The following is a 25,246-nucleotide window of genomic DNA, read 5'->3' as shown; positions in this document are numbered from 1 at the left end:
ACTCAAAAATATATTTTTACCTAAATTGTACTAAACAGATTTAAGTCAAATATTCTTAACTGGCAACTTTACTCCATACCAACTGCATAAGTACGTTTAAAAGAAGTATCTGTAAATATGTGAATCAAGGACTGAGAAAAGAAAAAAACATTACTGGGAAAAATGCAAGTATGACCATAACAACCATTTTGTGAACTTATGATGAAATATTTTTAACTAATGCATTACTAGAGATAAGGAATCATATTAAGATAACATGAGAAATGCTTAATAAATGACTTCTGAATGAAAGCCAGATAGCTGTCTGCCATTATAAACAACTGCATTTGGGCTTTTCTTTTATAACATGTTCCTGAAACAGTACACTATCACAGGAAATAGAATCCAGTGAATTTTGAAAGCAATCAAGAAATCAAAATTATGTGAGGAATAACTGAAACATCTCGATTACACCACTATCCTGCTAATGATAACATGGAATCTGTGGTTCCATAGAAAAGGTGTGGGTGCGGTGGGGAAGGTGGTCTCATCGTAGCCAGTGCTGAAGCTGAGCTGCTTGAGCAAGACAGCTGCATCCTGAGGAGCTTTTTTTGCTTGGCAGTCTCAAAGAAAAACACAAAATACTGCCATTGTTGTCCTCTCATCTCCCATGGGCCTGATCCCAGTGTTTGGGCATTCTCTGGAGTTGTGAAGGAGCATCCAGCAGGAAGTGTTTAATTAGTGCCACTGCTCCTGTCTGGCTAAAAAGCTTCTCAGGCTGCTCTGCTCAGCAAGGAGGGTCGGTCCAGGGGAGGGGCCTCGGCCCCGTTCCCGTGGCCACAGGAACACGGCAGCTCAGACGATCCCAGAGTGATGAAGGGGAGAGTGGGCGACCTGCTGAGTGACGCTCTACTACTACACGCTGACATTTGTCTCCACCTCCTGCTTTTGACGGCATTATAAATGAAACCTAAGCTCAGCGAAGAGAGAATCTTGGACAGGGAGATCCATGCGGGCACAGTACAAAAGAGATCAGCATTTAAACTTCTGAAACTCTAACACAAGAGGTGAAAAACAAATCTTTGTTTAGAAGAAAAATGCTGAACGCTGGGATAATCTATTTGAGCATCTGTTTCACCATGGGAGGAGGGTATTCAACAGGCAAGAAGCAGTATCAGATTCAGAATGGGCCGTGTAGCTACACTTTTCTCCTCCCAGAGCAGGAGGGCTGTCCATCTAGCAGCTACACCAACCTGGCACAGAGGGATGATCCAGCTGAATATGAACAGTCGGTCCAGAGACTGGAGCAACTAGAGAGCATAATGGAGAACAACACACAGTGGCTGCTGAAGGTAAAGTCTCATTCATCACAGAATATTCAGACTTGTTTAGTTTCACTGTGCGACATGACATTCTGTAGAGGAGGAGGAGACAGGGCGGCAGTTTGCACCTGCTATGCGACTAATAAGAAGGTTATAACAGAAGTGTTTACTGGATTTCTTAAAATTGTGCTATTTACATCAGAGTTCACTGTGGTGGATTAATAATGGGAAGGTATGCATTTTCATGACTGAAAGGCATTTCTTTCCATGGCGTGTCTGACATCCTGGAAGATGAGGATGGCTGTTCAACATTTCATTATGAACTAGTATATTATGGAACTCTATGAAGAAAAAATGAACATGCTTAGAGGAGATATAGTTTTTTTTATACTGAAGCTAAGCACTCAAGCATAAACCATCTGTTTAACTGAATCAGGGTAGTAAAGGACAGGACTTGCAGTTCAGCATCCAAAGACAGGTATACTAGGTCATATGTAAACAGAACATACGTGTGAATTCATGAAATTGAAAAATGTAATGAATGAACAGACAACACACCAAGGATTTTAAAATCCCATTGGACCTCACCCCCATACTAGTTGGGGGGGGGGGGGGGGGTAACATAACAGAAGTTTCAGAACTATTCAAACTGCTGTATGTTCTCTATGAAAATGCCATATTTTAAAATAAAAGACTGGAGCAAGAAAGATTTCACTATAGCAGATATGGTTATACTTCTCAGGAATAGTGACAAAATCCTACAGAATACTTACAGAATTTACAGAAAATTCCACTTTGTGTATGCATTTGCATGAACTCATTCGCAAAACTGAGGAATGAGACTTTCAATTCGACCCAACTTATGAAGCAAGCCTATAGATTCCTCAGTGACAAAGACCACTTGGCCTGCAAATAAAGCTTGTACAATGCAAACAAGATGTCACAGAACTCTAGCCATCAGTTAACTGTATACCTACAGATAGGTTCCTCCTTAATTTTAATCTGACCAATTTTTGATTTCAGGTGCACATACAGAAGCTCAAAATGGTACATGTTAAATTGCTTCAGTATAATAGATGACACTCTGCTGAATAACACTCTCGTGAAGTACAGAGAATAAAAATAAAATAAACTGAATCTGTTGCAGTTCAGTGTGTGAAATTGCTTTTGTTAAAGCTGTTAAACAAACAGTCAAGTGTGTTATCACCAAGGGGAAAAAACCCGACTTGTGCTTGTCAAAATGTACTTGAAAGCTGACACAATAACATGAAAATACTTCGAAAACTAAGATGCCTAACAAACTAAAATCTTTATGCACCTTGAAAATAGTGACAAAAATACCATCATAAATACCATTATGCAAGGTTTATTAGGGGGAAAAAACAATGTGGGGAATGGAGGAAAAACAATGTATATAAATTTTATAGCATCATTTCCTTTAGGTTGCAAGGTTGACAGTTTACTGACATTATCTGTAAACTCAGAGGAAAGGCACTTCCTCTAAGTAGTGCTTTCGAGATCTGTAAGTCAAGGTCACAGGAAAGCATTGGCCCTCATCTGGCTGTAAAGTTATGCCACAGAATCTCACTCTTGGCATTTTTGATTCATTAGAGACTCTATATTGCGCTGCGGTGATGGTAAAATGTGTCACTCTGTGGTCACACTTTCATGTAAACAGAGCGTTTCCTAATGGAACTCCTGCTGGCATAAATGGCACAAACACCTGATTAGATCATTCACAGTCAATGGAATGTCCTGCTTGCAGTTCCAAGGGCACAGCCTCCATGTGCGTTTGTGTTCCACAAAACAAGCAAGATGGAACTACAGAAAGGAAGACAAACCAAAATAGCACTGATTGCCAAAGTCGTTGCATTTGCCATTACTTTACAAGGAAGAATTAAATATTCCCAAACTGCAATAGGAGATAACCTGCCTTCTGGAATGCTTTAATTCAAATAATGCAAACACTGGGGAGAAGGCGCACAACAAGGCCACTCTGATGTTTCCCCCACTGTCACGTTACAGAAATGTTTTCATTGAGGATGCAACTTGTCACTCGTCATGTCCATCCTGTTTGTTTGAGCGTAGAACTGCCTCTCAGGAAGAGCGTGAGGGCCCAATGAACACCATTCGTGCTCCATCCCGCTGTGATGCACACAGGCTCGCAGCAGCTTGGAATTATATTTTGATTAATTTGCTTTTGCCCTCAGGAAATTCTTACATAAGATGCTTTTGAATAATCATGTAGGTCTATTAAAAAGGGAAAGAGACAAAAAGCTTTAAATGCTAATGTCCAGATTCACATTCAATGAATAAATTACAACTTTAAAAGGGACTTAAAAAGCTGGTAATAGGCAAATTTATATCAACACCATACAAAGCACCAGCAGAAATTAAACATTCTCAGTAGGTTCCATAAAGAATCCTGGTTTCTATGGCAGACAAAAAATGAGATCATTTAGCATGGACTGTTATGGTAACATGTTAGGTAGTAATCTATTTCCATCCTGAAGTTTTGATCACACAAAAATTGTCCAGCAAGGCTTTGAATATTTATGGTTAACCACAACCTAACTATCCGAGACACTTAAATATCACCACCACCTGTGTGCATAGTGACAGTTTATGAAGATCATGCAAAGCCTCAGTAAACTAAAAGTAATTTAATGTCCATCAGCCAAGAAGGAAAAAATATGCCTGCCAAAAGCATGTGTTTCTGTAAAGCTGAGAAGATCGAGCACATTGAAAGTCAAGACACATTTGGCATTAAGAGTCTATTTGAAAAGGGTTATGACCTTTTTAGTACAAGATCCAATTACTGCTTCTCAATGAGCTCTGACAGTTAATATGCTCTGCAGCATATTAAAACTCTTTGAACCAGAACAAACTTGCCGCTATCTTCAATGAGCACCACTGTGATTTAGCCCAAATTGCTAACAAAAAAAAGGACTTGCTTATATTCTAAGCAGCTCTCCTTTTATCATGGCAATACAACATATGACAGTATTCAGCCATGAGTGCTTAAAAGAAGAAACAGAAATCATGTTGTAGAAATGCTCTGTTTTCTATGAGAGTCTTGTAGGGGGAAATATGTCTGTAAAATTTATGGGGGGAAATTTGGTGATATAACATTTCTATTCAAAAGCCTGTGTGCTTTATTAAGGGCAATTATTGTAGCTGCTAAAAATGCACTATAGTCATCAACAGTGATAGTAATCCACAGTGATTGGAGTTAGATGTTCCTGCCAGATGTCTTAAAGATAGCGACTGCATTTCCTATACATATTCTTGATTCTTTAAGCAGCCTCTCTGGGGACCAAGCTCCATCTGCAAAACTGTAGTTCTATGACTGAATACAATAGCGATACATATTAGGAAGAACAAAGACAGAAAAAAAAACTCTGCAATGTATCACCACACCGGATTAGGTTAAGATTGTGGCCCAGCCAAAGCATATAAGAGATCCTGTTTTAGTGCGCCCACGGCTGGCCTCCTGTGTCTCAGCCTGAGCCTCTGCGTCTGATCCCTTCCACAGCTGGAGAGCTACATCCAGGAGAGCCTGAGACAAGACATGGCCCAGTTTCAGCATGAGGCTGTGCACAACCACACGGCGACCATGATCGAGATCGGCGCCAACCTCCTGACTCAGACGGCAGAGCAGACACGCAAGCTCACCAGCGTTGAGGCCCAGGTGGGTGTTCTACTGGCACCTTCATAATGTGTAATGGTCAACAGACTTAAATGCTGACTTTGAAAACCTGGTCAAAAACTGCACAACAGTGAAGACCTATGTATTTGCTTGATAAATGCTCTTGTGTATTTATCCTGTCATGGTCATAAACCCAGTCAGCCTCATAGACAAATGGCCTGTGGACAATACACTGATTAGAAATTTTTGCTGACAATGTGTAGGCATACAGATCTCTTTTCAGCCAGATTGGCTCCACCTTCCCCTACCACTTTTCTTTCTTTTATGGAAATTTGACTGATTTTTTTCCCCCATTCATCAAAGGCTACGATGGACTGCACTCTGACATACAAAGTAATATGTGAACAGTCCCCTACTTACAATTAAGCGGTGGGGCTTGAACCAGCAACCTTCCGATTACAAGTCAACTACCTTAACCACTGACCTGCCACTGCCCTACCACACATCACAGCTCATGGAGCCAACAATACCACCTGTTATGTAACTGTTCATGATGGGGTCATCAGTAACGAGTGAAAGCCTAAATTGTTATATCATCACTGGTAAACATTGGTATGTGATAGCAACTATAAACCTTTCAAGTGTTTTACAATGAACTGTGGAACTGGTTCTAGGGCAGACAATTCTTGGGGGGGGGGGGGGGGGGTTAGTGCAACTGCCAAAATGCATTATATATAATACACTATTTTTCTAACCAAGATAGGCAGACACTTTATGTACTGATACCTCAACTGGAAGAACACCTTCAAGACAGAGTCATACTGAGTGAGGTCTTTACTGAGTGAATATGAATGGTCGTGAAAACAAAAATAAATCCTTAAAGATCTCATGGCCTTAATTACATAAGCTTTCAGGAGTTCAGGCCCTGCCAAATACTTCACTTAATAGCTCATCTCTTCAAGGCTGTTACAATTAATACTTGAGCTTATCTAAAGTACTTTCTGTGGGAAACACTGTCTTTTTTATCTTTAGGTTATAAACCAAACAACTCGGCTTGAACTTCAGCTTCTTGAGAATTCAATCTCGACAAATAAACTGGAAAAAGAGATGCTGTTGCAAACAAATGAAATAAACAAACTGAATGAAAAAAACAGGTGAGAAGTGTTCTTGACCTATGGGAATGTGACACAAAACATTTTTACACATTCTTTCAAATACTTTTTAAATTTTGCCACACATATTGTATGACAAAATATTATCCTTTCCTCAAATTTTGTATTCTGAGATCTTCATAACATCTTGGCATTTGTGACTCTTAAGCAGAAGTTGCACCAAGAGATCGCCACAAATTGTGGCCCATGTTACACAGTACACACAACTAGCACCATGAGCCATAAGGTTTAACAGAAGCCGTACTCTGCAGATTTCTTAGCTTGGTCCTCTCTTACCCACCCACAGCTTCCTGGAGAAGCGTGTGGAGGAGATGGAGGGCCAGAGGCAGGAAGAGCTGAAGACCCTACAGCAGGAGAAGGAGCAGCTGAAGCAGCTGGTGGAGAAGCAGACCACCATCATCAAGCAATTGGAGCAACAGCTGCAGCAGGCCTCCTCCGCCAACTCAGCCATGCAGGTCCAACAACAGGAGCTGGTGGAGACTGTCAACAACCTGATCCACACCATCTCCGTCCCCACACGTGAGTGACTGTGCCAGCACAACAACCACTCAACACATGCGGGAATGGGGAAAGAGATCTCAGGAACAGTGTTATACCCGTCCATGAGCCTGTTCAAAAATGCTTAGAAAGTTCTTCAAGCGGTCTAGCTGGCTTAATCACCTTCAAAGAAAGATAAAGATTTTCATATTTTTACTCTCATGCCATAAGTAAAAACGTTATGGATCAATTAAATACAGCTTAAGAGATCTGGCTCAAATGAACACTCACGAGCACTGACACAATTTCCCTCAACCTAAATATGAGGATGTGTGAATCAAAAACAAAAGTATTGACTGATACTCTCTATATCTAGCTGGTCAATCAGCAATGATGCAAGATACCCCGTCACAGTACAAAGACTGCAGTGCCGTCTTCAAGTCGGGAAACAAAGAAAGTGGAGTCTACACACTTACTATACCTGAAACAAAAGAGCAAATCAAGGTATTAAACATTTAAAAGTATAAATTGTTGAACATCAGTTGAAAAATACAAAACCTAATTTAACTTAATTCAGAGTTATGTCTGACACTGGATAAGTGTCAACAAGCAGATGTTAAAAGTCGAGTGACTTTGGGGGAATTTCTTTAACTACACTCTAAGAAAGCCAGTCTCTCTTGCTAAAGTTAGCTTTGTACATGCTTCTGTTGAGAGACCCAAGATACTTCTCATGGAAAGTAATTTACGTCTGGCAATTTAAGAGCCTTTTAACAGACATCTTGCTGTTCTAAGAAAGTAAAAGAACAAAGTTTGCTGACTGTGAAAGAAATGCATGCCACAAAGTTTGACACACTCAAATGTTTTCACACTACATGCTACTGACAGTCCTTCTATTTCTAGGCTTACTGTGACATGGACACAGAGGGAGGTGGGTGGACAGTACTGCAGAAGCGATTCAATGGCCTTGTTGACTTTCATCGTACATGGAAAGAGTACAAAACGGTGAGCTTTCGAACAGTGAAGTGACTTAATAGAAAAGGAAAACTACTGACCTCATCCTACACTGCTTAAGGCATGCAGTCAAGGAGGGCATCATTTTCACTGATGCTTAAGTTAATGGTTAAAACTAAGCTACGCTGTGACAAAACTTATTTCAATCTTATTTAAATCAAATCAATGTAAAACATCTGATTTTCCTTCAAAGGGCTTTGGAGATGTATCAGGAGAATACTGGCTAGGAAATGAATACATCTCAAAGTTGACCAATGAGCAGCAAAATGTCCTCCGGATTGAGCTTACAGATTGGGAGGGAAATTCAGGCATCTCTCAGTACGAGCAATTTTCCCTTAGCAACGAACAGCAGAACTACAGGTGAGAAACGGACCTTGACCAAACCTGGCAAATGTTTAGAAGCAAACTTGAAATTCATGGTCCGTTCAGTTGGAAACTGCATTCACTTCCTTTGATTGTCATGATAAATGGCAGAGGAGCGAGAGTATATACACAATTGCACTTTTATAAACATGTTGCTCATAGCCCGCTTCGTTCCGTCCCATAAGGCCATGAAATCTCATGAGAGGTGGCACGCACTTGTACATGTTCCAAAGTAAATATTTTGCCATCTGGAAACAGTTATGGCCTATGAGATACAAAAACAGGACAACAGCCCAGAGCTGTCTATACTATTATTGCTCAAAAAGAAAGCCAACTACCCTGGCCCTTGCTGTTTGACCCCATGACAAAACTAAGCTAAAGGCAACACCACCTAACTTTTAATCCTTTGACAATAATGGAAAGGCAGATATACTGGACAACAGCAAGGATTTCCTGTAGCCTGTTTTAAAGCTCAAAACAGACGGAACTGAGGAGAGAGAGCTGGAGAAAGAAGAGAGAGAGAGAAAGAAATAAGAAAGAAAGAAAGAAAGAACAAAAGAAAGAAAGAAATTTGGGCATGAGAGAGAGAGAGAGAGGAGAGAAAGAGAAAGAACAGGAGTGTCATGGTTATTCAAAGACTGTAGGCTGATTTCATGCATAACCTGACTTTACTGCGAAAAGGAAATGAGGTTTTTATTCAATAATGGAAACCCAAAAATGGGGATGATGGGCTTTTTAAAAACATTATACTGGATCATCCACAGATAAAGCTGCAGAGCAGAGCATCTCTTTTCTTCTTTGTCTTCCAGCATGTTTTTCCATTAGCAAGCCAGTGTGAAGGAATTGATAGCTTAATCTGTTCTTACTGACTGCACCCCCCTCACCCTGCTTTTCTTTAACAGTAATTATGGACTTCCTTCTGACATTGTGTATTTCTGCATCTCCAATTACACAGGATACACCTTAAAGGCTACAGTGGAACAGCAGGCAAAATCAGTAGCCTTGCCCAGCCAGGAAGTGATTTTAGCACAAAGGATGCAGACAATGACAAATGTGTTTGCAAGTGCTCACAACTAACCTCAGGAGGTAAGATCAGGTTGACTTCAAATGCCTCTATCCTTCGGCCTATCTAAACACTGTCCTGGTGGCGCTCACAAATGCCCCCTGTATATCTAAACTGACTTCTCAAGATCGGTCCTTCAAGCTCCCTTTTCTGAACTTTGGCACTTTTCCAAAACAATGCGCAGAAGTTGAAAGGCGCCTTGCATTTTTTGTGTCTGGGTCACAACTCAAGCAAAATTAGCTGGGACCTAATCACTGATCAGCTCTTTTGGGAATTTGGCCCCTTGTGAAAGCTGAAAATGACCAGTGTGGGAAATGTAGACACACAGAGCTTTGAGTAGAGGTTCTCCCCTCTTTCACTTGGCTTTTCCCTGGCTGCAATTGTGACTGCTGGGCACTCATAGCCCAGTGCTATCTCAGCTCTCCTGGCAGGGGCTCTGCAGATGACTGGGCCTCTGGAGGCAGGGTTGGATGTGTCTTACAGGAATGTTTGTGATGACTGGGTGTTACATGTTTAAAGTTACATCCTAGGCAGATATGCAAGACAGAGAGGATTTTATACTACCTTTAAGCTAACCACATTACAACCCAGACATCCTTCCAAGTCTGACAGAATAACCTAGGAATGTCCAGTACATATCTGTTTGAACACTTGTTTGTTTGACATCCACAGGCTGGTGGTTTGATGCCTGCGGCCCTTCCAATCTCAACGGAATATACTATCAGCAAGGGCAGAATACCAATCGCTTCAATGGTATTAAATGGTACTACTGGAAAGGCTCGGGATACTCACTAAAGGCAACTACTATGATGATAAGACCAGTAGACTTCTGAGCAACAAATGGGGAATCAGTGAAGCAATGAGGCTCCAATATTTAAATCCCAATACAGGATCTTGTATATGGAGGGGAAAGTGCTTGACATTTATACACATTTTCAGGCAAAACAGCACTGCTTTTATCAAAGAAAGCACTTAAAAGAAACTTACAGACTTAATGGCTAGTTAAAACCTGTAAGAACATGTGTTAAACTTCTAGGATGCAATACAAGCTACTAGGCAAGTGTTGTTAAAGGAAGCTCCACAGACATATAGTGCACAATGTGCTGCCTTACTGGCAGCATAACCATTTTTTGTCATGCAAACAGCTTAATGCAGAAAAAAGAATATTTTAGAGCATTTATATTTAAGAGCATACTGTCAATATCACTGAGTTACTTACAATGATGAGGTTTGATACTGACAATGCAACTATGGTACAAAAGTAAAGAAAAATGATGATGGGTTCTTAACATCAGCCTGGATGTGGGTGTTCTATTTGTTCTATTAACAAAGCAAAGCGCAAAAAAACCCAACCAACCAACCAAACAAACAAAAACAAACAAAAAGCTAAATTAAGAAGCTCTTTTGCTTACAGAGGTTGAATGATTTGCATTTTTAGTTCTTTTATTTTTTAAATCCTGATAAACATCCTGATACATGATCACAAACTATTAGAATGTTTAAAGTAATTTTTGGCTGTGATATGATTTTCCCATTAGAAAAAAGCTAGCATCATCTTAGACAAAATTTAGGGAATACAACAGTGTTATACTATTTAAATGAACTATTTACAACTGGCAAAGTCAATCTTGTAGAAAACATCTGTGATAAATCTTCTGTCAAAAAACAAAATAGCAAGTACCTGCATGTAACCAACTATGGTCCAGTTAATTAATTTGCATGATTTCATTACAGAAATGTTCCTGGAGCAATTTAAAGGCATAAAGTGCGCATGAGGTGATATTTTTAAAAAATGGGTAAGCACTGGTTTAAACGAAATATCCTAGTGTAAATTGAAATAACATTAGCAGTCACCTTTTAGCACTAATAAAGTAATCAAACAAAAACAAAACTTTACAACTTTTGCTTGCTCCATATGATGTACTTGTAGTCTCACATACATCTGAGATTTGGCATTAGGACAGATGCTTGGTAATGTTTAGGTTGTTAAAGTATATTTTTCAGGTTAATTAAAGCATACTTATATTTGTTTGAACTTACTACTGACCTATTACAAAACAAACTTGCTGTTAATCCTGTGTACACTAAAAGTGAGCCAAACAGCTTTTCTTCAGACGATCTGTGGCAGAAGTCTAAATGAGTAAATTCAGCTAGGGCACCAAAGGGTTGGCTAGATCTAAACCAATCACATGTCACACCAATCACACTAGTGCCTCAAGACATCCAACCTTTTGGATTCACACAAATAATTTCTTCTGAATTATATGCAGCTTGTCACCATTAATGATGATGTTTAACTTTCAATTTAACTGAAACATTCTGCTACTTTTTGGCATGGCTTTGCATCACATTTACATCTTCAGCATTATTATTTTATGTTGTCATCTGTTACATACAGCAGAAATTCGTTAGGTTGCATTATAATTGTTAACTATGAAGCACAGTTGGCATTTGTTAAAAAAAATAAATTATTTTGCTCGTAGTATAAATCTAGAGTACAAGTGATGTCCAATGTAGGCTAAAGGTTTTATAGTTTCATTTAACAACTCTGGGCTAAGACATTTGTGTGAGGAGTTAAGGAATATTTATTTGTTTGTATTACACATGGTTAAAGTTGTGTATTTAAAGGTTTATGTAATTTTATTTGATGTCAAAAATGCATTAAAAAGAGAAAAAAAAAATCACATTGATGTTTTTGCCCATTATCTTAATTTTAGTAAAGCAAATCACAATAAGCACTTTACAGTACAGTTCACAGGTAACTGCACAGTGACAGTTTTTGATGTTTTGGCTATGTCCAAGAGATTAAAGTGCAAATTTTTTAACACAAGAGTATGGACAACTATATTAAGCAAATCATATAACCCCTTTTATACAGTGTCCCTGTTTTAAAGGACCATGAATAGAACACTGACAACTTGGTTATTTCTTAGCCAGCTAAGACAGTCAAATTTGGAGTGGATTGTGGTATTTCCATCTGGAATCTGTTGCCAAGTTGATTTGTCCCTCAACATGAGGGAAGATGCCAAGTGAACTTATTTTCATTGATGATGATTTGCTACTGCTGTCAGCAGTCACAAGACTGATGAACACCCCCAGAAACAAGAATTTAAAATGCTTGCATTAGAGGCTGACAGCAGTCAGCAGGACATCAAGCAAAGATATCAAACATAGATTGCATTGATTGTGTGTAGAGACTGTTATTAGTTTTCAACAAATCACTTTTTAAGGTTGTTATTGTTATGTTAATAAATGGTTAAGTCAATAGTGCAGGCTTAAATACTTTCAAATATGTTAGAGGGTTGGAATACAAAAGCAACCAAACACTAAAACAACCAAATACACCAAAACACTCAAATGTTGCTGGGGTGCTGTTGTACAATGCAAAAATAACAAACAAACAAAAAAATCTACCACTTTCCCAATACATATGAGCAGTACTGTACATTTCTAATTGTGGTTTAAGGCAAATCCATCACTTACAGCAACAGTACGACAGACTCTTGAAGCAACCATGGATGACTGCATAGCACACAGAAACACTACATTATGCAGAATGCACCAGACCAGATACACATGTCTTTCCTACAATAGCCCATTTCAGTGCAGGCAAAACACACAGGAACCTCACAGTAGCTATTTTCTAGCCTTTTACTTTCCTCCAAGCAGGATGTCTGCATTTTAGCCAAGTATCCTTTGAAACACTTCAATCCTTTATTCACACTGCCTCATTAAAATAATTCTGTATAAGACCTTTCAAACTGTCAGGTAAAAAATATGTGTTCTGTGGCCTCTTTCAATTCCAATTCGCTAATTTGAAAGATATTTCAAAACTGCAGCTGAAACATGAATAAAATGTTTAGTGGCCTCTTTCAATTCCAATTTTCTAATTTTGCCAATCTGAAAGGCCCCTTGAACACCATATCTCAAATACGAATAATGACCTCAAAAGAACACAAGCTTAAGAGACAAAGAGCCTAGAGATTAATGGTCCACAGATAAAAGGCAACACACAGCGTCCTTGTCCACTTTAAGCATTTGACACGGATGTAACAGGGATAATTAAAAGGCATGAACTGATTTTACAGCAGTCACTCCAATGTTAATTGTACCACCATTCTCATTTCACAATGGCTCCTCAATTGCTTTTATGTGCAACAACTTAACGCACAGTGCAAACACCATTACTTTCAGCTAACATATAAAGCAAGACATTTTTCAATTACATATGCAGTACTAACTTAATGTTCAGCTATGAATTCAGTCTCAGTAATTTAGCTACTTTCACCATTTAAAGTAGATTTCAGAGCCCAAACATGTATGAGAATTCATCATCATGTCAAGACTTAAGATTCAAGAGCTCTGTCACATGTGAATTTGTAGCTGGTACAAAAATACAGTGAAATATAAGGCAGTCAGATGTTACATTATCAACATATTTAATGCTATTTAATATAACTACTTCATTTTCTTACAGAAATTGATTTTCATGTTGAGTTGTTTTAAAAATGTAATGTGCATATGATGTGGAAGTAAATCAATACTTCTTTGCACAGATTTTAAACAGCATTGCATTAGCGAGCTCAGATGTAAATGCTTACCGGTGCAGCAGGAAAGTGATCAGATAGTTCATACGGCTCTTCTGGAATCCATTGCCTGTGTTCTAGACACCACAAAATCTATGAGAAAATGATTTTATTAGTGTAACTAATATCTGAATACCTCATATTTAACATGTTCCTTCAATTTTGTAGAAATCATAAATCAAAAATTTATTTTTTATATAAAAATTTTATTTTATTTTTACAAAGGTTTTGTAAAATTAACTAAAATGAACTGAGGTGTTCATTATTATTTTATTTTTTTTACTTGCTTTTATATGGGAAATTTAAAGAACTAAAGAGACACCAAGGAGTCTCCTGATGTATATAGGGATGCAAAATATATCAATTAAAGTATCACAATATTGGCCAATGCAATTTATGCAAATGCGTCTTCTACCAAAATCTAAAATTTTAACACAGAATTGTGTTATGAGCATCCTGAATAATCTCAGTTAATCCAGATTATTGTTATCTGGCTATTTTGATGCATCACAGCATTCATATGACCCAAATAAGCACAGTTTTGGTTAACGTAATAAAGGCTGAACTTTAACTGCAACACTGGTGCATTTCAGTCAGTGTGTAGCAATAAAATTAAAAAATAGAATTTGCATGTATACTGTGGAACACTAAACCTATATGGGTTGTCTATGTATAATGGCAGAGCAAGCAGCTATGACAGACATGCTGGATCAAGCTGGGTTATGCTGTCCCATACCCATTCAAAGGAGAGAATCCAGCATCCTCGCGCAATGCCCAGCAGGATGTTGAGGGTGCGGCGTGGGCTACCCGACACAACATGTGTGGTGCTCTCGCACACGGTGTCCACCACAGTGAAGCCACCCAGGCTGTTGACCACTTGACGCACCATTTGCTGCTTCCTACAAAATACCATCAACTTTTCTCAGGAAAAGGTCTGCAAGTTCCAAAGCATGCTAGAGTAAGTGTTATAGAATAATGCCATATAATAAATAGCATATACAGTCAATCACATGAAAAGGATAAATGGAACAAGGATATGATGTCAAGAATGTGATTACATATAGCACATATGTTTGGATGATAGACAGCCAAAGAGACTTACTCAGTAGGCATGCTAGTCATTACTAATGTTCTGTTTTTCTGAAAAGGAAAAAGAAATGGCAAAATTAGGAAGGTGAACTTCATAACATGAAAAATCGAACAATTCCGCTGTGTAGTAAACATACAAGCATATGATTTGATGAAGGATGTATTGATGAGCAACATGGCAAATGACACGGTGGACCATGTGCTCGCATGAGAACCACATGCCGGATATATCCTCATTTTTGGTGAGCGGGGAGGAAACGCCATGTCCAAGGCCGTGAAGAGGGGAAAAGCAGTCGGAGTGTTGTTTGAGCACAGCAACGTCGTCCCTCCACTTCATCCGTCCCCTGTACCCTGGCCCCAGGACGACAGGTCCTCAGCACAAGCACATGAGCACCAATCAAGTGAGTATGCACGCACACGGCACTTCCTCTCTGCTCCCACCACAGGAAGTTGGGGGTTCAGGTCCATCAGCACACAGAGAAGCCAAAACAGCTCCACAGTACATAACATGTTTAGATAGGCTTATTGACAGCAGTGACCATGTGCAGCCAGGTGTGAACCCACACCCTCCCCATTATATCTGTGCAAACCAGCCAGAGCTGACGGCCATGGCCTTTCTCAAACCAGACACCAACACTTAAAAAAACAAACAACAAAAAACAAACAAACAAACAAACAAAAAACAGGTGAATGATTGAGGTGCTACATTTTGAGCTTTAATCTGTTAGCTGGTTGTGTGAGAGTACATACTCCCCTTGCATATGTGAATCAAGATGAGTCAGTGAATCACATCTTTATAAAATTTCTACATTAAACAGTATCTGGACAGGATGCAAATTATAGATGTTCACCCAAGTTGTTTTAAAGTTATTGTTTTAAAACTTGGGGGGGAGGGGGGGGGGGGCATTGAAGGCAAGGTTTTGAAAATGAAACACCATCATCTACCAATCCCCAAAACCTACACCAGACTGTTTGGTCCATTTATCAATCATCAGATACGATGAGTTCCTGAATGTTGGTATATTGTTCAGACTTGATCCACTACTTTCAGTGTTATGACTTTACCTTCTGAGCCAGAGTAAATATGATTACGATCATTCATCAAAAAATGTTGACCCCTTCACCACAGACGAAAAAATGCTTTCTCTATTTTCCCCCAGTGAACCCACAAGCACTTCATAGATGCTGCTTCTGGGATGGCTGCTTCAACTAGCCATGCAGTTTCCTTTGAAAGGATCTCTCATTTTACCCTCAACCAGAAACTACCCCACCTCAGTGTCTGGTGTTCAGCATGAAAAGGCAACACCAGCCTCACAGAGTGTGGGTGGAAGTGTGGAGTAAGCAGCAAACAATGAGTCTGTTTGTCTTAAAGATGGACATCAGTAATATTTTTCAGCCCAAAGATCTATTGTCCCAAGACACGCTTTCATTGCTTGGCACCTGTCAGTGACTTATCCCATTTGTCTTATTGCATTTGTACTATCTGCATGTACTCTCTCACTGAAAAACGTCACCACGGACTCATGCCATAGCAATGCCTTCATTCAGGAAGTAGGTCACTGGACTTCAGGAGGATTTACCCTGCTTCCTGTCAGTCTTCTGAGAAGCACACGTGGAGTCAAAATGAAAGATAACCCAGTACTGAATGCCCTAAAAGCAAAAATATTTTGTCATTTGTGGATTAATCTTCTTTTCATATATAAAATCAATACAGCTAAAATGCAAAAATTGCTTCCAAAGCAGATGCAGTCTGAAAATCCACAAGATCATCTATTCACTGAAATACATGTATGAAAGCATTGTTGTTTGAACAAAGCAAGAATCATTCAAAATGTTCAGTCCAGTCCTTTGACTGCTCTGGAAATGGTACTCAACAGCAATGTAGGCCATGCACAGGGGCATAAACTCAAGTACTGATGTGAACTGTTTCAAAGGGTTGTTTCCAATACGCCCAGCACAAATGAAGGAAATTCTTCAGGGTATGACACACTGAGCTTGCTGGGCAGTTCATGCACTCTGATATGATTGAGGCCTCTATTCACACAGAGAAAGGCTGCTCAGGCTCTATGTAGGCGCCCCTGTCTTGCTGAGCAGGCAGTGACAAATCATTACAGCACTTTGGAGACCACAGAGCAGACTGCCCCATGTTGAGATTTAATCTCTGTTGTGTTCTCTCATTTAATTGAATCTTTTAGGTTTCATATGTTAAGCACAAGTTTTGACAGCATGTATCACACCATGCTGTCACAGCTGTGACAGCTGTTATCTAGCCAGCTTATGTGTCACAGAATCATCCCTGAGATCATAGGGCTAACTGTCAGGATGTACCAAGCACACCTGCACTGGCTGTTGCATGCCAAGAACCAAATAACTGTCTAAAACATTAACCATAAAGCCATCCACTGTATATTCTTTGAGGCTGCTTAGTGGCACTGTAAAACAGGTTTTGATTACATTTGCAAGTTCATAGGGATGTGATCCTGGTCATTAAAGAGATAACCAATTGCATTCTCATGAAAGGTTAACTCTGGGTCACTGCCAAAAAGACAGCAAATATAAAAACCTTGGTAAAGAAATTCAGACTGTGCACTGGGAGGCAGTTAGGTAGGTAGCGGTCACCTACACTGTAATTAAACATCTAAGAATTAACCAGTTCTAATATTCAAAGATGAAAACCTATTTTGCTTGTGACACACTGTCATTAGAAAGTGTTTGTATGCTCCAAGACAAGATGTTTCATCCTAGAAAGAACCCAATTCAACCCACAGATTACTTATCAGACCTGACATCATGGTCCAGTGTGAGGTGACCCAGTTGTCCTCTTTGATCTTCACTGATACAAGAATACCTGCTATTGTATACTAATCTCTTGCACACTGGAGGTGAGGTGGAGATGTTATATGACGACAAATGCTCATCTCTCAAAACTGTCACACAATGGCATGCTCTCAAACTGTCAAGCTACGTGCCGGTTTATGAGAGGACTGAATGCGCTTTGTTACACAAGTCACATGGAAGTGAAATCAAACAAAGATGGCAAACAGATGAAAGCCCTCTACACCACTCTGTGAACTGAGGGAGTTCCGTCAAGGCTGAAGGAACGCAAAAGGAGGAATTGGCCAGGTGCAGTGTCACAGATGCGAAGACACAGGCACGTACAGGAAGCTGAGAAGACAACAAACGAGTCAAGCAAATAGCAACTGCTTCAAAGCCAATTATTATGCTCCATTACTGAACCATGCAACACTACTTCATACAGAGGAACAGAGGGGAAAAACGCTCTCAAGTTAGAACTCTAGGGCAGAAACAATATTCGAGTTCAGTTTACATCTCCAATAAGGTGTCAACGGAACAAGTTGAAATGGCAAAATAATAATGTGTGATAGTGGGTTGCAAAAGATATATTTCTGGGTGCTGGTCACAAAACTCATGCTATAACAGGAGGCAAGAAAGTATACACACAGTACACTACTCTGATTTCACGTTTAAAACTGCAACAGAGCTTTGCCAGGATAAAACCTCCCTCCAAATACCTCATTTAAATCAGGTATGTTAAACTATTTTATTTATTTATTCTCTTCAACATGCATAAATGAATTAATAGATCTGAATGGTAGTATCATCATTTCTGGACAATATATGACAGTGCAAGTTTCAGCAAATCAAACACCCCCCTCCAACAAAAACAAGCAAACAACCCCCCCCCCCCCAAAAAAAACAAAAAAAACAAAACAACCTGCAACTAAAGAAGGAAGCTCAATTGAATTACCTTCATGTATTTGTCCGTTTTCATAGTCCCATGTTTGCTACACATTTCAGAACATCTGTCAATGAGCCCATCTGAAGCGTTTTTACTGTCTTTGCCTACAAATGAAAATATGCAAAATGAAAAAAAAAGAAAGGAAAAAAGTTCAGCCTAGAATGGCCCAGCACAGGTGCATCTATGTGGCAACCCTTAAAACACTGTTCAAAGCTTTACATAAGCCTTACATGATGTACATAAGACACCAGATGATGAAAATTTTTATTAGTGACTTTTCATTCAGATAAACAGAGTATTTTGTCCTTGTGATCATATGCATTAATCAAACTACAACCATGAAACATTTTCACATTAAGCCACAACCCTTCTTAAACAGTGTTGTTTCTTGCTCTTATGGTGTTTTTAGTTGAAAATGCTAAGGATGACTTCACTGGCCTGACCTCAAATTCATAAACAGATTCAATTTTCTGAAAGCTCATTTCTCTTAACCTCTGAGTAGATACAGGCTGTTGCTGACACTGACCACTTGTGTCCTTTTAAGCAGTGTTTAGGAGAGCTTACTTTCTAAGGACGTTGAGGAGTTTGGCTTTATTCTCCTCTTCTGTCTCTTTGCAGCTGGCTCCTGCTTCGTTTTCTCTGAGTCACACACCTCAGGTATTGTAGACATGCACACTGGGCTAGACACACCAGACTCTGGGACCAGTGACGATAGCCTTGCTAGCCCTGGTGCATCAGAGATGTCCCTGCTACCGAAAACCTTTTGTTTTCCACCTCTAGTGCAGATATCCTGAGGGTGGCTCTTTCGTCTACTTGGGTTTTTGGGTGTCAGGTCAAAGGAGGGCAGAGGCATTGCTTCAGAAGACGAGTTCACCAAGACGACCTTGCACCTTGGTGCGCTGTTGGCTGAAGTGAAGTAGTCCTCAAACACACCATCATCGTCATTATCATAGCTATGAGTGTCAGAACGGATACTGCTGTGAGGTATAGCAGCTGGCCTTCTTTTATAAAACTCTGACTTTGTAGTAGCAAGGTCATTACTCTGAGCCAAGTGTTCATATTTTGAAAAGGAAGGGTCAACAGAGGAAAGTCTTCTGGAGTCAACGAGATTACTGTTGTCCTTTGCATCTTTTAGGTGTAGTGGAATTTGCCTTTCTCTTGAATCCATACTGCCTAGTGGTGACATGCTTCTGTTTTTTTTGCTATTGATTGATGATTTTTGATAATCAATTGCAACCTCTTCAGTTTTCCATAAAGGATGCGAAATACATTTTTTTGAGGATGTTTTACTAATGTAACAATCTAAAGAGGATTGCTTAGTCATGCTTGAACATGATCTCCTTTGTCTTTCACCTTGTGGTGATGCCAGCACTTCCATAGGCTCTTTACCACCTTTAACAGTTGTCAAACCCTCAGCTGAGACACAGGGCCCCTTCTCAATTTGCCCATGGGATTTCATCTTGTCTGATGGATGTTCATAATACCCTTTATCTCCTTCACTTTTGGAACAGGGGTGGCTGTCTGACAAACTGCAGGAAGGCTCTTCTTCCTCTGTAAAATAAAGAAGTAATTCTGATGAACTATAATTATATTATTATATAGCTATATAATTATATTAACTTTGTTTCAATGCCACCCCCCTACAACCCACTGACCCAGTAATAATTTGGATAAGCTTGTCGGAGTCTCCACTAGAGAAGGTCCTACAGAGTCCTCCATTCCTGAGTCCTGGATTTGTGAAGCTGAAAAGAACAAACAAATGTATTTTGGCTATTGTGAAGCAACAGTGTTACTCTGGACATTCTCTAAATATAAGAAAATAGGCTGCCAATCTCTCACTAACAGGTAAACCAAGTCCCTAGGTATCCAAAAGAGGCTTGAGAAGATGTGCGTGGACGTACCAGTTGGGGAAAGATTCTCACGTTGTGCTCGCATTTCCTTTAGCCGCTGAGCCATGGTGTCAGCCCTCCTAGAGGAGGGACTATACACTATTCCATTCTCTTCATCAATAATGAACGGAGAAGTATCTGAAACTGTGCACATAGATATTACATGTGAAGGCCTACTGAGAACAAAGAAGAAAGCCACTGAGAAAAACAAAACAAAACATTGTTTCGTGCCTATGGGGGACGAGCGGACCAGGCCTTCCATCATTTTGTCCAGCTTTCTCTTCAGTCGCTTCGGGGTACTCAAAGGAATATCCCTTGGCTGCATGCAACGGTGCTATAAAAATTGAGAGCCAATAATGAGATTAAGAAAATCCCAACGTGCGTTAACAAGTTTCAAGTAACTAAGATGAATAGATAACTTGCTCTCTGAGTAGGAGACCATTAGGGTTGCACCTAACAATTATTTTTTTAAATCAATTAATCTAATTATTTATTTTTTGGTTAGTCAGCTAATCAAAGACTAATATATCGGTTATTCTAAAGATTATTAATTGAGAAATAAAGAAATCAACAACTTATTTCCCCCCCCCTCAAAAAATAAAAAACTTGTCTCTAATATTTCTATAATGTCCTAAAAACAAATCAAGAAACAAAATGTGACAAGGGCAAGCAGGATAAAAGCGTGACTCATGGTTTTCAAACAAAATCATTTAAAGAAAGTAAAAAGATGTTGAGCCAAAGTAATATAAACAACAAACCAAAGTTGAATCAAAGTAATACAAAACAAAGACAAAGCAGTCCATAATACTTAAGCATGTAGACATAAGAAAAAACAGCAGATGAACATTCACAAGAGTACTTTCTAATACTCACATCCAGCGAAACACTTATAAACTCTAGAAACAACCAGCGACCAAAAGAAAAAACAAAAGAAGTATACACACACTAATGACTACGGAAATCAGACACAGGTGATGATGTTAACAAGCAATATTGCAAGTCATAGCAATACATCAAAGCACATTATGCAAATTGACACATTTACATAAGTGATTATGTTGGTTATGATGACAAGTCAGCCCAGCACTAGAGACTAGCCCAGACATTTTACCGTTCTTTTTTTAATGAGATTGAGCTTCGATTCCTCATTTTGAGCAGGGTAAAGGCTCTCGTCGGCATGCTCTGCATTTTCTTTGCACCTGCATAAAACAGCAGTGTAACGCCTAAATTTCACCAAGTGTAATGTTGAGTGGCAGAGACATCTAATGGCCAAAGTGAGAAACATACGATTAATATCTAATTCAGGATTATTGACTGAATTTCATTTAAAACTTTACAAAGATTAGACAAAGGATTAGGCTAAGTGAACTTAAATACTCTTGGAATTTCGGTAATACAGACTCGGGGGGGGGAGTCTATATATCCAAAATCACTTCACAAAGGTGTGAGAACCATCCTCTTCAATCACGGAATTTTTACTCGTTACAGGGTTTAGCTCCTGACTTATGTAACTAGCCCTTTCACCATAAACATTTTAGCAACAGTCATACATTCTGTTGTTCTGTTATAATTGTTGAAAATAAGTACAGGTATTTGAGGCCATGAGGGAATTAGGTAAAGATAGATATAAACATACATAAAACTTAACTGATCCTGGGGGGGTACACTGCAACATTGCAGAATTGTGAATAAAGCAGCTAGATGGGAGTCAGCTAACTATGCCAAGAGTGATTTCATTTGCTATTCTTTTATAAGAACTATTCCACCATGTACCAAATTCTAAATTTGAAGATGTTACTATAAAGCAAGGCTCTGCACACCTACTCATTGTTTAAGCATTCCAACACTACTTGTTGTACACTGCATTGACTAGTTGATGTTTTACCTGCACCTCAAGAGAGTGGGGGAATAAAGAATCTAATGAAATGAAGAGTTAACTCTAAATTTGACTTTGGTATCATGTTCAATTCTGTAAGATTCAATGTAAATTTTATTTTCAACTAATTGAACTCTCCCATGTTTATAAAGGAAATTTTTATTTACAGTGATTTTCTGTGTAAGTTTTACCTGGCAACCCAGTGGACAGAAACAGTCTTCACTCCCAGTTTCTTTGCTTTATTCCATGTGGACTGGTGGCCATTTTTGAACACTACATGGGTGATTCGTTTGTTAAATGTTTTATGTACCTGTAAAACAAACCCATATTCCTACTCACTTAAAATAGATGTACTACCTTCAAAAATGTGCCAAGTTTAAATAAGTGCTCTCACCTGAGCGCCCATATCCCGAAGCTGCTGAATAAAGGGATCAGAATAATTCTCTGTCTTACTTGCAGACCACACATCAACGTATGCCACAACATCTGTACAACGAAAGAGAAAACAACAAAGCAATCAAAAAATAATGAATGTAAGAATCAACAGTCTCTCAATTATCATACTACAGAAGTAACCAAAGACAGGACTTTGAATTCTTGAATTTGAAAATTTGAATTTAAAAATGTAATTGATCAAAATTTGAAAAACATATGCGTATATTTATGAATATGTGCACGCATAACATTACAGAAAAAGCTTCTTCCCTAAACAACCACCAAGTATATAAATAAGTACCTTTGAGGACTGCTGGAGAAATTGAGTTTGTTGTCATTGTTGAAGAAAGAAGACTCTGGGAGTTGCCTTCTTTGACCCTGCAACACGGCAGCAAGATGCATAGCTATGTGTACCTTGAACAGCTTACATTCCTTAGTTTACTAAATCTAAAATACTGCCAGATACATTTAACAAGTTCCAAAATCTAGTTAAGCACATATTAGTCAGATAGGATAGCTACGTCTAATGTATATTTTAAAACGATTATTTCATAGGATATAGCTATATAGCTGGTTATATAAGACAACCAGCCGCTAACTACGCAAAGAATTGTTTCAAGGCTTTTTGATTATCATGTAGCTACCTACCAAATTAACAGGACATGTTGCCAGTAAAGTGGCATATTATGTAGTTTAAGTAGCTAGGTTAACAGATTTCACGCTGCTATGTTCATATTCGATCATTTATCCGAGCTCGTTAGCTAGCTAATCTGTTAGCTGAGTAATAAAGCTCCACTTACTGTAGCTACCTAACGTTACCATGACAGCTACGTTAGCTAGCTATCACCAGTGTTTAATCATAAAGATTATCGGATCGATTAGGACTTCAGCACGACAGGATCTAGTTATATAAAAAGTAAAAAACATGCGAGATTCCAAATGTGGGATAAATCGATTTATAGGAACAAAAACTCTCACAACCTAACTTAGCTAGCGTTATGCTGTCTAGCTAAGTTAGCTAGCGTTAACAATGACTGATGTGGGTTTACTTCTTGCCACCACTAAAGTATCCAATGAGCTCACCTTGCTTCCTAGCTTGCTAACTTGCATATAGATAGCTCACCACTACCTATACCAGAAAAATGAACATGTTGCCAAGAAATTGTACACCTCTAGAAGTCATTATCGCCGTTTTCCACGAATTTGCTTACAGTATATTTTCGCGGTAGTGTTTGCATTTCTTCTTCGCGAGGGTTTCTCAAGTTACAAAGCGTATCACTGCCACCTACTGGAGATCGCACATGTTTGGCGAGGGGCACGATATATTGGCTTGGCCCTTTGAGGCACAGAAAATGAAAAACACGGCCTTTGTATTCCGTTACATATGGACTGCATCGGCAGGCAAGTTTGATATTATTAGGTAACTATTGTTACTAATTATAAACTAAATATTTAGCTGGTGGATATTCTTGGTTGCAGTGGTTAGAGCAGGTCGGATGATGACAACTAGCTTAATTGTGTTTAAAGGAGCAGTTGGTAGGATTTAGGGGCATATTTTAGCAGAAACAGAATATGGTTAGTATACAAAGTAAGCAGTAAGTACAAATTGTTGTGGTTTTTCATCTTAGAATAATGCCTTCATCTACATGTGTTCTCTTCCAGCAGTGGCCGCCATATTTCTACAGTAGCAAAGAACGGACAAACCAAACATTTTCCATCCACATTTTTACGAAATTTGAAAATGCCAAAAAACAAACCTGAATGGAAAAACCCAAAATTCAAAAACATCCAACTCAACATCTTGAACTTTGGTGTTAGCTGGGCAGTCAATACACCTAGAAGAGGAGACCAATACACTGACTGTAGTGTAATATGTCACAACGTTTGTGAGTCATTTTCATCCTGCCCTAAGGACAGAATGATTGATGATCTACAGTGGTTTAAGGCTTGCGTTAGTAAGATACTACCTCCATGTCACCCAGGGGTCACAGTTTGTAAACTTACCAGGCTTGGTAACGCTCTGCCAAAGGCTGAGGAGTCCAGACCAGAGTAGTTCTCTCAAGTCCTGATGAATGCAAATCACTTCTATGATTTGTCTTCAAGCTGAAGGATTCAGATGTCAGTGGGCGGTAATAGGACTTACCTCTCGCTGACAGGTTAAAACACACAGAGGCACTCAAGGATCTGAGGGCACGTCGTGTGGCAGGTGAACAAGGTCTTACCCTTGTGGGTTTTTGGGTGGTGAGTGGACAGTTTACTACCAACTTGTCACAGCCAATATCGGTGGTGCACGACCAAAGTATCATGGTAGACGCCTACTTAAAGTAGTTCTCATGAAAATATGTAGTATAGGCAGTAAGATGCACAAACTAGGTCAGCTGGCTCACATCCCGCATTCACGATAGTGAGGTGAGCTTACCTAACTATTCTTTGTCTAGAGCTGACAGACCAGTCCCACGTCATGGAGGAGGAGTAGCCATCTACGTTAAATTGGACGTTGACATGGTTAGGGTCATTACGTATGTGTGTGTGCTTCAAGCATTGGCCTTGACTGCTATTGTTCAATCCAACAGTA

The 25,246-nt window shown here is 39.2% G+C and overlaps 2 protein-coding genes across 4 annotated transcripts in view; one reads left to right on the top strand and one right to left on the bottom strand.

Annotated features, from left to right (window-relative positions):
- The window catches only part of mcph1 (microcephalin 1), a 32,602-nt gene extending 8,694 nt beyond the window's left edge, over positions 1–23,908 (bottom strand). Inside the window, exons 1-13 of one of the 3 annotated variants that reach the window (XM_081725228.1) lie at positions 23,755–23,888; positions 22,973–23,049; positions 22,631–22,722; positions 22,428–22,546; positions 21,472–21,559; positions 20,592–20,694; positions 20,373–20,504; positions 20,127–20,213; positions 19,036–20,022; positions 18,481–18,575; positions 14,725–14,762; positions 14,359–14,521; positions 13,638–13,715 (exon numbers count right to left, since the gene is read on the bottom strand). In XM_081725228.1, coding sequence (XP_081581354.1) covers positions 13,638–13,715; positions 14,359–14,521; positions 14,725–14,762; positions 18,481–18,575; positions 19,036–20,022; positions 20,127–20,213; positions 20,373–20,504; positions 20,592–20,694; positions 21,472–21,559; positions 22,428–22,546; positions 22,631–22,722; positions 22,973–23,009 — 2,019 coding nt within the window. In that variant the 5' untranslated portion in view covers positions 23,010–23,049; positions 23,755–23,888. Of the gene's footprint in view, positions 1–13,637; positions 13,716–14,358; positions 14,522–14,724; positions 14,763–18,480; positions 18,576–19,035; positions 20,023–20,126; positions 20,214–20,372; positions 20,695–21,471; positions 21,560–22,427; positions 22,547–22,630; positions 22,723–22,972; positions 23,050–23,754 lie in introns of all 3 variants that reach the window. The other 2 variants (XM_027023881.3, XM_027023874.3) reach the window with 2 other exon arrangements.
- Positions 722–12,688, top strand: angpt2a (angiopoietin 2a). Its single transcript, XM_027023892.3, has 9 exons — positions 722–1,331; positions 4,837–4,992; positions 5,983–6,104; positions 6,409–6,641; positions 6,976–7,103; positions 7,500–7,601; positions 7,804–7,970; positions 8,929–9,059; positions 9,709–12,688. The coding sequence occupies exons 1-9, from the start codon at positions 1,077–1,079 to the stop codon at positions 9,867–9,869; spliced, it is 1,455 nt and encodes a 484-aa protein (XP_026879693.2). The 5' UTR covers positions 722–1,076; the 3' UTR covers positions 9,870–12,688.
- Positions 23,909–25,246: the final 1,338 nt, after the last annotated feature.

Source organism: Electrophorus electricus, chromosome 12 (genome assembly GCF_041902795.1).
Source record: "Electrophorus electricus isolate QZ-2024a chromosome 12, ASM4190279v1, whole genome shotgun sequence".
Lineage (NCBI taxonomy): Eukaryota > Metazoa > Chordata > Actinopteri > Gymnotiformes > Gymnotidae > Electrophorus > Electrophorus electricus.
The sequence above is the reverse complement of the archived record's forward strand: the minus strand, read 5'-3'. Positions and strand labels throughout refer to the sequence as shown.

Excerpts from the sequence above, each read along its gene's own strand:
- angpt2a (XM_027023892.3), top strand. The coding sequence starts at position 1,077 with ATGCTGAACGCTGGGATAATCTATTTGAGCATCTGTTTCACCATGGGA. Across the intron at positions 4,993-5,982 it reads TCACCAGCGTTGAGGCCCAG|GTTATAAACCAAACAACTCG; the intron begins GTGGGTGTTCTA and ends TTTTATCTTTAG. Across the intron at positions 6,105-6,408 it reads AAACTGAATGAAAAAAACAG|CTTCCTGGAGAAGCGTGTGG; the intron begins GTGAGAAGTGTT and ends ACCCACCCACAG.